Source organism: Equus przewalskii, chromosome 27 (assembly GCF_037783145.1).
Source record: "Equus przewalskii isolate Varuska chromosome 27, EquPr2, whole genome shotgun sequence".
Lineage (NCBI taxonomy): Eukaryota > Metazoa > Chordata > Mammalia > Perissodactyla > Equidae > Equus > Equus przewalskii.
The window spans coordinates 29,987,233-29,999,999 of record NC_091857.1 but is presented as its reverse complement, the minus strand read 5'-3'; the positions used below and the strand labels follow the sequence as shown (position 1 = coordinate 29,999,999).

At 45.9% G+C, this 12,767-nt stretch overlaps 1 protein-coding gene and 1 long non-coding RNA gene across 5 annotated transcripts in view; one reads left to right on the top strand and one right to left on the bottom strand.

Annotated features, from left to right (window-relative positions):
* Positions 1-2,269: 2,269 nt before the first annotated feature.
* Positions 2,270-12,767, bottom strand: part of IFNGR2 (interferon gamma receptor 2) — a 30,069-nt gene continuing 19,571 nt past the window's right edge. For all 4 annotated transcript variants that reach the window (XM_070597686.1, XM_070597685.1, XM_008517232.2 and 1 more), the window contains 4 exons: positions 10,028-10,179; positions 6,550-6,709; positions 6,004-6,161; positions 2,270-2,956 (listed from right to left, as the gene is read on the bottom strand). In XM_070597686.1, the coding sequence (XP_070453787.1) occupies positions 2,846-2,956; positions 6,004-6,161; positions 6,550-6,709; positions 10,028-10,179 (581 nt within the window). In that variant the 3' untranslated portion in view covers positions 2,270-2,845. The remainder of the gene's footprint in view (positions 2,957-6,003; positions 6,162-6,549; positions 6,710-10,027; positions 10,180-12,767) is intronic.
* LOC139079920 (uncharacterized) lies at positions 6,080-8,315 on the top strand. Its single transcript, XR_011533961.1, has 2 exons — positions 6,080-6,220; positions 7,806-8,315. It is a non-coding gene; the product is annotated as an uncharacterized lncRNA (long non-coding RNA).

Below are 12,767 nucleotides of genomic sequence, written 5' to 3'. Positions count from 1 at the left end.
AACTACGCAGTTCTGCCTTGGAGTGCAAAAGCAGCATTGACGATACCGAAATGAATGAGCATCACTGGGTTCCAATAAAACTTTATTTATGGACACAAATTTAAATTTCATATGCTTTTCATGTGTGATGAACTGTTCTTCTTTTGATTCTTTTTCAACCATTTAAAGATGTAAAAACTATTCTTAGCTCACAGGCCATATAAAAACGGAGCAGGCTGCATTTGGCGTGTGGTTGTAGTTGCCCTGTTATAACTGACTTATAAGATTGCTTCCAACTCAAACATTTCATGATTATGTACTTAGCTTGACCAGAAATTAAGTCCTAAGTTAGTATAAGTATTAATCCCATTGAATAGTCATTTATTTTACAGAGTAGAACTGGGTGTTTCTTTTTGTAAAACACTATAAAAAAAAAGGAGTGTCTTGGGGCGAGCCTGGTGGCATAGTGGTTAAGTTAGTGTGCTCTGCTTCCATGGCCCAGGGTTCGCAGGTTCAGATCCCAGGTGTGGACTTACACACCGCTCATCCAGCCATGCTGTGGAGGCACCCCACATACAAAATTTAGGAGGATTGGCACAGATGTTAGCTCAGCCACAGTCTTCCTCACTGAAAAGGAAAAAAACAAGGAGTATCTCATTCAAAAAATTCCTGTCCTTTTTGTTTGATAGGCCAGCCCCACACCTACTTGGGATGTTTACTGAGTTAGGATGGTGAAGACGACCCTGCAGAAGGGCAGCACGTTGGGACTGTTGGTGAACTCAGTATGGGGTTAGTGTCTGCCTGTCCCCTACAAGGCAGTCACCTGGGAGAGCCTGGCCCTGGAGAGGCACCTGGAAACAGTGCTGGGCCCAGGCTTGAGTTCTGAGTCTGTCACTAACTTAAGCCACTGCCTTCAACTAAGAACGGCCTTTCTAGGCCTGAACCTCAGTGACCCCCCTGCCCCAGGACACCAGCCCAATTCCACCATGAACCCAGATCAGCCTTAACAGAATCTGGTCCCCACGGGCAGCCTGCTTGCCCCTGACAGGCTGTAACCCCCTTTTCGGCAGGGCAGCACAGATGAGCTTATTTTCTAACAGAATTGACCTGTCCCCCTTCCTGCTGGGCTCAAACCCTTAACCTGTCCTCTTTCTGCTGTACATACGTCCTCCTCTCCTCACAGAGCCACATCCCATGGCCCAGCGGAGGCACCTCTTCCATCTTCAATTCCCTAAATGATCTGAGGTAGGTCTTCACAATTTCCACCTACGAACCCTTCCTCCAAACCTGTCCCAACTCAACTTGCACCTAAGAGATAAAGTAGACGTCTCACAGGAGGACTTGTCTGGGCTCGGGGCTGCGGGTGGCTGTCCTTTTTTCTCTGCCACCCTGCATGGCAGGGGACAATGCTTGGCTAGAAAGTCAGCCCAAGGGGCCGGCCCAGTGGCGCAGCAGTTAAGTGTGCACATTCCACTTTGGCGGCCTGGGGTTTGCTGGTTTGGATCCCGGGTGCAGACATGGCACTGCTTGGCAAGCCATGCTGTGGTAGGTGTCCCACATAGAAAGTAGAGGAAGAGGGGAACGGATGTTAGCTCAGGGTGAGTCTTCCCCAGCAAAAAAAAAAAAAAAGCCCAGGAGCCAATCCCTCACCAGCAGCACAGAGCTCCAATGAGAGAGAGAAGGTGGGTCCATCAACCAGCACTAGAAGCTTCTTATACCTACTGTCAGTGTCTCCCCTTCTCATTTTCAAGGTTAGGCTGCCAGTAGGGGCTTCTTTCTAAAGCAGACCCTACAGCAACTGTGTCACATTGTGTGTGTGTGTGTGTGTGTGGGCGGGGGTGGGGTGGGGTGGGTGAAGCTACACATCCATTTCCTTAATGCAAAGAGTCATAAATAGGGTTTTAATTCATACCTTTTAAACAAAAGAGCCTGTCAATACCTGCACACTCAGAAGACTCGCATGCCCAGTGGATATCATCACTACTGTGCATTAGCTGGTTCTCTTTACTGCCCACAAGCCCCTGCCTTGCTCAACACGTGATTCATCGCATAGAAATGAAATGCTAATGCAGCTTCTGAAAATCCCCTTTATACTTTTTTGAGGAACCAAGTGACACATGTAGAAAGTTCTTGCTGAATGACCATGAGGCCTCAGAAGTTCTACGGGTGTTATTTAAGAAAACAAAAGCTTTAGCTGCAGTAACTCTAAAAAGTTGAAACTTTGGAGAAAATAAGCCAAAATAAAGAAGGTAAAGTGGAAAGGAAAAACCTCACCTAGACTTGTAAAAAGTCAATTACATAGTCTTTTATTTCTAGCTTGAAAAAAAACACTTAAATTACAAGGAAAATATTTACAGGATTCATCACGTTTTAAGCTGGGAGACTGGATGTGGGAGGGTGCTCAGTGTCCCTTGCTGGGACAGGCTGAGACAGATTAGGTGACCTGCCTGAGGGTCCACAGCTCACTCGTCAGAGTCAAGGAGAGGACTCGGTCTCCGGACTGCCTGGCCCAACCGACAATGAACAAAATATCACAGGTGTGCCAGAGCCATTTTGCTAACAAATAATTACATGCTTGTTTAGTGTTTAAGAGAAATCTTAATTATTCTGAGAGATCTCTGTAGAATCATCCTAGCGACGTGTATGATTGAGAAAATTCTTAAAGAAAAACAAATAAGCTTGTCTCCCCGATGAGACCCACTGCTTCTCCCCAGGCGCCACTGGCCTTTCTGGGACAGTGACATGGAGTAGTGGGCTCCGTAAAGTCCTGACAGGGACATCAGCAGCTTCAGGAGCTCAGTCCTCTTCCTGCAGGCCGGTGGAGCAGGCCAATGCTTTGCTTCAAAGTGCTTTGGAGAACATCTTCTTACTCCTTCTCTGGAAACACAACGACAGACACAGAGTCCCAGGCATCTTCCGTTGGGGAGCTGTCCTTGTCCAAGGCGTCTAAGATAGGCTGAGCCGGGTCCTTTAAATACTGGAAAAGGTTGAAAACGAACATCGTAACTAGTGTATCAGTTCAAAAGACCAGACCTTTTACTTAAGTTTCAGTTGGCACAATCATATTTTATACAAGTGTAACTTCCTCTTCTGTTCACCAACGAAACAACTTCTGAAACTTGAACACCTCTTCGCCCCCATCTCATAAATAACTTGGACACAAATCCAAGGGCCAGCGAGCTAACGCTCTGAAGGTGTGAAAGGGCACAACTCAGGAAAAGTAAGCTCTGATTGCTGCCCTGGCTGCAGGCCTGTGGATTATTAATCCTAAAATGTCTCTCAAATTCTGACTTTTCGGTGAAGGAGGAAACAGGCCCTCTTGTTCACCTACAATGAGGGAAAAGAGGGAAAGCTCACGAGCATTTTTCTCAGCCACTCCACCCACTGGTTGTTTCTCCTTCACACAACACCCAAGAAGGTGAGAATCCGGGCTTGCAGGACACTGATCGCGGCAGTCCTGGGGGTATGGGAAAGCGGAGGTCCTCACTATAAAGTGATATTCCACAGTGCCTAACCATCCGTCTCCCCCTGGCCTCTGCTTTCGGCTTGGCCGTCAATTCACCACGTTACCAAGAATCTACCGCCTAGCTCTTGGAAATGCCGAAAGATACTGCGATACAGTAAGCTCAGAGCTGACTGATTAAAAGAGGAACAACGATGAATCACGTGCACTTGTGAAACCTCAAAAATATACGTGAAACAGGATTCAGTATGCTCATGTAACTTCAGCGACTTTTGATATGTATTTTTCACACTTTCCTAGGAAAGGGAACCAAAAGACTGTATGTTGTAGATACAGCCCCCAAAGGAATAACTAGTAGTCAGTTCATTTACTAGGGTCCAGCTGGCGGTTCTACTGTGAGAGAGAGATTATTAACACAAGTGAAATTCTGAGACCGCTGAAAGCTGTTATTTTGTGACAATATTAACCCAGGAAGGCTTTGGCTTTTTTTTGTTTGTTTTTTTTGTGGTAAGAACACTTTAAAATGAGTTGTACCCTCTTAAGAAATTTTTCAGTGCACAATACAGAATTGCTAACTATAGGCGAGAGGTTGCACAGCAGATCTCTAGAACTTACTCATCTTGCGTAACTGAAACTTTATACCCGTTGAACAGCAATGCCTGTTTCCCCCTCCTGTGGTCCCTGGGAACCACCATTCTACTCTCTGCTTCTATGAATCTGACCATATTAGATGCCCCATCTAAGTGGAATCATGCAGGATCTGTATGGAGCTTCTAGTCGAGAATTTGACATGTAATTTGTATAATGTCTGTGTACTTTAAATACCTCATAAGAGATGAAGGAAAACAGGTGACTGTAACTCTTTCTAGAGGCCCCACTCTGTCTTCACAGACTAGATAGAACAGAATAAAGATTCTGTTTTCAGTACCTTGACCCCGATTTTACTGGAGAATAATAAGCCTCCAGAAGCAAATACTTTTAAACTTTCTTCTATCAGCTAGCTTCTGATCCTAAGAATGTCCTGACTATGTCCTCAGAGGGCCCAGCTGCCTCACCGGGCCTCAGGGGACTGGGGCTGTGTAGGAACACAAGACCCACTCCACTTGTCTTTCTCAAGCCTTTTAAAATACTAGTAACATCCCCTGAGCGCCTGGTGTGCAAGGTCTTGTGCTTCCGGCTCTGTGCACTTACTCTAGGGTCCTCCTAAGTGCACCCTGTCAGCCCAGAGCTCCTGCTCTTGACGGCTGTCTCGACAGCCTTACCATCCTCCAGCCAGGCTTCCTTGGGGGCATTCTCCCAAAAGCACAGGACCAATATGCTGCCTCGTGGGAGGGACCTACCGCAGCCCATCCCTTGGCCAGGCCAGGCCACCATTTTTGCCAACCTCTTGCCATTTAAAAAATATTTTTTAAAATTCTGGTAAAATACACATAATATAAAATGTAGCATCTTAACCGTTTTGAAATGTGCTGCTCAGTAATGTACAGTGTGTTTGCATTGTCATGCCATCATCACCACCATCCATCTCCAAAACTTTCTTCGTTTTGCAAAATTGAAACTCCCTACCCATTAAATGCTAACTGCCCATTTCCTCCTCCCCCCAGACCCTGGCAACCACCATTCTCCATTGTGTCTCAATGAACTGAACTACTCTAAGCACCTTCTACAGATGGGATCCTGTAGTATTTGTCTTTTTGTGATGAGTTTATTTCACTTATCATAATGTGTCAGGGTTCATCCATGTTGTAGCATGGGTCAGAATTTCCTTCCTTTTTAAGGCTAATATGCCCTTGTATGTGTAGACCACATTTTATTTATCCATTCTCCATCCCTGGACACTTGGGTTGCTTCTGCCTTTTGGCTATTGTGAATAATGCTGCTGAACATGGGTGTACAAACAACCCTGTACCTCTATGAACTCAAATCTCTGTCTCCATGGCTTTATCCACTGCTGTACTCTTAGGTGTTACTAGGGGACTATGGAGTGCGGACATGTCACTCATTTATTTATTTATTATTATTTTATTATTATTATTATTATTTTTTGAAGACGATTAGCCCTGAGCTAGCATCTGCTGCCAATCCTCCTCTTTTTTGCTGAGGAAGACTGGCCCTGAGCTAATATCCATGCCCATCTTCCTCTACTTTTTATGTGGGACGCCTGCCACAGCATGGCTTGACAAGTGGTGCCATGTCGGCACCCGGGATCCAAACTGGTGAACCGCGGGCCACCAAAGCGGAACGTGCGAACTTAACCGCTGCAACACCAGCCGGCCCCAATTATTATTTTTTTAAAGATTGGCACCTGAGCTAACAACTGTTGCCAATCTATTTTTTCTTTCTGCTTTTTCTCCCCAGTACATAGTTGTATATTTTAGCTGTGGGTCCTTCTAGTTGTGACACGTGGGGTGCCACCTCAACGTGGCCTAATGAGTGGTGCCACGTCCACGCTCAGGACCTGAACCAGTGAAACCCTGGGCCGCCAAAGCGGAGCGTGCGAACTTAACCACTCGGCCACGGGGACAGCCCCACGTCACTCACTTAGACATGTGCACACATACCTCTTCTATTTGTACTGGGATGCTTGGCGGAGACTGAAACCAGTATTTAACCAGGCCTCTGTATTTCAGGACCAGGAAGAGACAGGCCCCTGCCATCGCCGACAGCAACAGAAAGGTTCCAATGGCGATGAGAATCACTTGCTGAAGCTTGGTGGAGGCTAAAAAGATGACATGAAAGTGAGCAGGAGGACCATCCCACACATGATAGAAACATCGGGTAATTTTTCATGCACCACTGCGTAGTGTTCATGTCCTGGTAAGATGGACAGATGCTGCCCCTCCTCCCCCAGCCCCATAGGCTTAAATTAATAGCTAGTGAAGGCAATGCAAAAATAAGGCAAGGGTTAGCTGTCTGGCGGCTCTTGCTTCCAGAGATCTCAGCACGAGCTCCTCAGACCCACAGTTAAGTGCTCTGTTCTCGCCCCCTTCTCTCTGCATCTCCCCACTCCCACCACCCTTCACCTAATAAGCAACCCCTGATTTCACTATTTTAGGAGTATTCTTTTCCCAGCTCAGAAAGGACATAAGAAGGCGTGTGTTACCTACCATCTGCCATCGTTTCGTAGCAAGATATGCTGCTTAAATGCCCGGGTCTAGAGATGTTTAGCATTGTCCAAAGTAGTTGTGCCTTGACTTGTAAACAGTATACCGTTAAGGGTTTTAAATCACTCAACACAATGGAGTTGGTCATGAAAGGCCCTGCAACCTGGGTAAAAAACACCAACACCACACAGGTGAATCACCCGAGTAGACACGGTCAAGCCACTTCCATCCTCTCAAAGGTTTCCTCAAATTCACAGTGAAACACAACCACCAATAAAGAAGAAAATTCTGTTCTTAAAGAGCCAATAGCTTACGCTGGACAGATGCTATACATGAGAACTGGTGAGGAGTGTGAAGAAAGATGCTGATGGCTTCAGGGCTGTTGTTCTGGCTGGGAGGCCTCGGAGGGGCCATCACAACCACGGAGGGACCAAAACTGGAATTTAGCAAATCTCAATTTTCCCTTTTAAAATGAACATTTGCTATTTCATGGTTAATCTTATCTAGATACTTCACATTAGTCAACAAACAGAGAAAAAAATAATTCTAGGAAATAATGTTCCTTTAGTTCCCAACTTGCTTCTAGTTTTAACTGAAATGTGCGGATTCCTCTCATAGTTTTGGTTAAAATGATCTTAGCAATTTATGTAATCGGCAAACAGCTGGGTCCCAAATTCTTAGAGGATTCTGTCTCCTCTCCAAGTCCTTGTGCTGCCCTCACTCAGGCCTTGTCACCTCCACACCTGGGTCACTCCAGTTAATGGCTGGGGTGACCAGATGTTGTCACTGAAACCAGTATTTCAGGCATCTGTATTTCAGGACCAGGAAAAGATGGGCCCCTGCCAAATGGGCCCCTGCCAATGACAAAGTTGTCACCGTTCCACAAGGAAATGAGAAAAAGATGGATCATATTATGGCAATATGGGATTTCTTCTAAAGGACTACTTTCTTATTTTGAGATACAGAAGAATATGCGATAGCCATTTGAAATGGTGGTATAACATGATCCGTAACATCAAAGATGAAGCTGCTAGGACATTGACTGAGAAAAAGGTTATTCAATAGTATATGGAACATAATCTTACTTTAAAAAATTTCAAATAATCATGTTATTTATTAATAATAGGATTACAAATGATTTAAAATTTTTTTCCTTTTGTTTAATGGTGATGGACTGCCAGGGCCGGGGGACAAAAGTTTTTGCTCATGATGCCACATAAAGCCATTTTAAGGACAAAATTCCCTTGTGTTTATTTCAGCAGACAGGGGGCATTTCTGAAATTGAGAATCACACGTTGCAGAGAAGAGCTAACATTCTGGCCTGAGACTGCTGTCCTTGGATAGGCCTGCTTGCAAGGCTGACCCACGGCTGGCACCTGGAAACCTGGATTTCAGGAGTGTTCCCTCCATTTCCTGCCTGATAAGGGTGGTTTATTGTACAAACAATGTGGTTTATGCTGAACACTGCTTTCCTTTTGGGAGTGTGGAATTTTGATATGTGCTGGGCAGAGGGTGCCCACATGACCTGCCCCCATAAAACCCCTGGGCGCTGAGTCTCTAATGAGCCTCCCTGGTGGACAATATTTCAGATGTGTTGTCACAGCTTGTTGTGAAGGAATTAAGTGTGTCCTGTGTGACTCTGTCGGGAGAGGAGTCTCGGAGGCTTGTGCCTCGATTCCTCCAGACTCGGCCCCATGGGCCTCTTCCCTTTGCAGATTTTGCTTTATGTCCTGTCTTTGCAATAAATCATAGCTGTGAGCTCAACTCTATACCAAGTCCTGTAAGACCTTTGAGCAAATCTAGGGGTTGGTCTTGGGGACCCCCAACACACAGCTGGAATGGAGATCATGCCAGTGGCTTTCAGAGTCATTTTAGCCCTAGAATCGTTTGTCCATGAAAGTCCAAAGTCAAGAAGCTCTGGGTGAAAAGGGCTTTGGGGTCTCCGCAGATTCCAACTTATAACTCAACTGTTTCATTTTACACCAGAGGAAACTGCAGCCTAGAATGGCTAAGTGACATTGAACTAGTTCCAAGTAGTGGAAACACGGTCCATGCACTTTTCATTAGGGCACACTGCTCAGGGAGGCTGGTTTCAACGTCCTGGAGGGGAGTCCTCAGCACTGCGCAGCCTGCCCAGCTCTAGGACACCAACGGCAATTCACCCTCTGGGGGCTGATTCGGTGGAGTGAAGCCATCCACTCCGTCATAAGCAACAAAAGTATGGCCAGGCCCCTGGTAGGAGCGCTGTAACATGGTGCATTCTGGACAAGAAACCAACTCAATGGTGGAGGAAAAATGTCATCAGAGTGCCCATCCTTTCTCCTGCATTTCCAGCGCCACATCTGACGTCCAGGACGTATATAGCCCAGGATGTATATGGAAGAGGCAGTCGCCTCTCCCTTCCAGATTCTTCTAGGCTTTCTCTATTCCAGTTGAACAGCTCTTGACCTCCAATTTGGGGAAATGATTATGTCCTTCTTTACTACATGCTAAGAGTCTGTTCTTTGTGAGTTTTGCCTTCCCAGTGTTTTTAGATTCACCATAAAGAAACAAAGAGAAAGTGCAAATATAAACTATGTGGGAGAAAACCTGTGAGTCAGAGCATGGCCCCTGGGGCCAGATGTCTGTCTCTGCTTTGCTAGCTGCCAGCCGCTGACTTGGGGCAAGCTACTTCACCACCTAATCTCCCTCTCTGTGAAAGAGCTTGTTATAAAGATGAATTGAGATGTAGCTAAAAGGCCTGGCCCAGTGCCACACACAAAAGAAAGCTCTCGATAAACATAAGCTCTTATCATTATTATAAAAATTATAATAATGTTGAAATTAAGAAATCATGAAGTTTACGTAGATAGTAAAACCTTATTAAATGTAGCCTAGATAATCAGGCCTGGAGATGATTAAAGGCCATGATTTTTTTCTTGGGCTACCCAGGTACCTGTGTCAATGGTATTCCTGCCACAGTCCCTCGGGTAGCTTGCGTTCTGACAGAGCCAAGCCCTGGCTGTTCTCCATGTGCTGAGCCCTCTCAAACCCCCTGGTCCTGCTCCCTAGAAGGCTCTCCTTCCACTAGACTTTTCACCTGTTCACATAAGCCTTCTCTGCAAACTGTTCAAACCAGAGAAATGTATACAGTTGACCCCTGCAGACTGCAGTGGTGGATTCCTTGTAGAAACAGGCCCACTGAACCTCCCCAAACTCCAGTGGGGGCAAAGGCACCATGAGCACCGGCCAAGTCTGGACCCCCAAGAATGGGGCAGGGTGGTGTCAGAGGGGCCCCTCTGCTGGGCCTGGTGGAAGGGAGGTCTCAGCACAGTGAGGAGAACGCAGGCCTTGAAAAGGAGGATGAACCCAGCTAAGTCTCAGCGTGAAGGCCACACGGGGATCCCCTGTTCCCCCCGCCTGTTTTAAAGTTTACTTTCTTTTGCTGTATCAGAATCTCCGAAGAAAAGAAAATCAAAACAAAGCAGCAAAATGCTCTTGCCTTTTGGATTCCTGCCTTTTCCTTTTCCCAGTAATGGACGTAATACTGAAAAGCGACCGTGGAATCATAGATGTCAAAGGGAGGGGACAACTTGATGATAAGGGAGCCTTCTCCTGGGGTCACCCAAATGTTTTCTGGAGGCCCAATGGTAACTGGAATAGAATTACAAAAACAAAAAAGGTTATCAATATATGTATATACACACACATGTTGTATATGTAGAGATACACAACATGTATGTTGTATATACACAAATTATTTGCATACTATACATTAATATATAATTCTCTCTCTCTCTCTCTATATATATATACTGTGTATACATACACACACACACACATATACTTATGTATGCAATGAGTTTACATTCAGGCACACAAGACTACCAGAGACTGCCCCGGGCACACGATTTACTTGCACGGCTATGGGGCAGGAAGCCGGGTGGGGCCACAGTGCAGCACCAGGGGCTTCTTGCCTTCAGGGGAACGAGGGGTCCTCACAGCAGTCCACCTAGCGGCCCAGAGACCAACCCTGCCCACCTCACAAGTCAGCTTGGGTAACTGGCAGGTACAGGAGCCCCCCGGCTTAAAGGCCACCAGAACTTCTCATAACGCCACCACAGGACCAGTTTCCAGAGTCCCCACGAGGAACACAGCCAGTTCTAAGAACCATGGCACTTGGCAAAGCCCCGAGACGTGGCTTCCTACCACGTATTTAAGATTGTCCCAGGTGAGATGCCGTTTACCAGTCAGGGGTCATTTCGACCATGTGCCATGCTGCCTAGTAACAGAGTTGACATACCACCTTTATCAGGTTTCCAGAGAAACAGAGCTGGGAGGTTACCCAAAGCTCAAATTTTCATATAGAGGGGGAAGAGATTTTGTTAGCCCTCACCTACAATTTCTATATCAATGAACAAAAGTGGTATTTACAAACCTTTCAATATATTTGTCTCCTAGCTTATTGTAATACTGTGTTTAAAAATATAATAGCTCCAGCAATTCCACTTCTGGGTATTCGTCCAAAGAAAATGAAAACATGAACTCGAAAAGGTATCTGCATGCCCATGTTCACTGTAGCATTATTTATAATAGCCAAGACATGGAAGCAACCTAAGTGTCCCCTGATGGATGAATGGATAAAGAAAATGTGGTGTGTATACACACACACGGAATATTATTCAGCCATTAAAAAGAAGGAAATCTCTTCCATTTGCAGCAACATGGATGGGACCTTGAGAGCATTATGCTAAGAGAAATAAGTCAGACAGAGAAAGACAAATACCGTATGATCTCACTTATATGTGGAATCCAAAAATAAAAAAGAACTCATAGATACGGAGAACAGATTGGTGGTTGCCAGAGGCGGGGGGTGGGTGAAATGGGTGAAGGGGGTCAAAAGGTACAAACTTCCAGTTCTAAGATAATAAGTCCTGGGGATGTCATGCACAGCATGGTGACTAGAGTTAATAATACTGTATTGTATATTTGAAACTCGGTAAGAGGTAGGTCTTAAAGATTCTCATTACAAGAAAAAAAATTGTAACTATGTGAGGTGATGATATTAACGAGACTTACTGTGGTGATCATTTTGCTACATGCAAATATCAAGTCTTTATGTTGTACGCTTGAAACTAGTATAATGTATGTAATTACATCTCAATTTAAAAAAAGAAAAAATATAATAACTGCAAAATATTACCATCGTAAGTCTGTGTGTCAAGGCTTTTCATATAATTTGCAGGGTAGCCAAGGACTATGACTCATGATGTCCTATAAATGAAAGGTCGTGGCATTTATCAAGCGAGCATTTAAACTGTGTAATTAACTGCAGGAACTCAGATCAAAGTGCAGCCTGGGTCCTACAGGTTCTGAGAGGCCTGTATCTGTACGTTTTACACCCACAGGCGCTCAGATCACTGGGAACAGTTATGTGTTCACAATGGTGGGCCTGGATTTCTCTTACGTGTGCACACTGTCCCCTAGGCTCTCCCAGGTTGGCGAGGGTTAGGCATATGGTCTGGCCACCTTTCACTCTGTGCAGAAGTAACTGGTCCCCACAGGGTTTGCACCTGTGCCTCTATCTCATTTGTTCTGATGGAGGAACTAGGCCTAGATAGAGACAGGGCCAGGCCTGGCCCCCTGCCAGCCAGAGGGATGTTAGCAGATGGGCTGGGAGTGGCCAAAAGCTCTTTCATTGAACCTGCTCATGGACGCCAGCACAGGCATTCTCAAGCTTCCCTTTCAACAGCTAAGTGATGGAGCATGGGCAGGCACACCGACCTGCAGGGCCCAGCTGCCTGCTGTAGGTCCCTCACCTCGGCAGGAAGAGTCTCTAGACTCTTCCATGACTTAGACACGGGAGTGGGCGTGGGAGCATGGACGCCAGCCAGGAATAGTCACCGCTAACAGGTCAGCGCTGGAAGACCCGCCCTTCTGAGCAAAGTCCTAGGTCTGGAATCTGATACCAACCTGATAAGCCTGTTTCTCGAGAAGGCCTTCTCTCACTGCACTGAAGGAAGGCTCAGGGCAACTCGGGATGACTGTTGATGGCAGCTTCCACACACACAGTGATGACTACCAACCAGGCAACACGGACTCTACGTGCGTGTCCACACAGATCCATGTAACCACCACAGAAGGTTATCCCCACTTCCCAGAGCGGGAATCTGAAGCCCAGAGGTGAAAATAACTTGGCCAGAGTGACAGCCAGTAAATGGAAGAGCTGGGATTTGAACTCA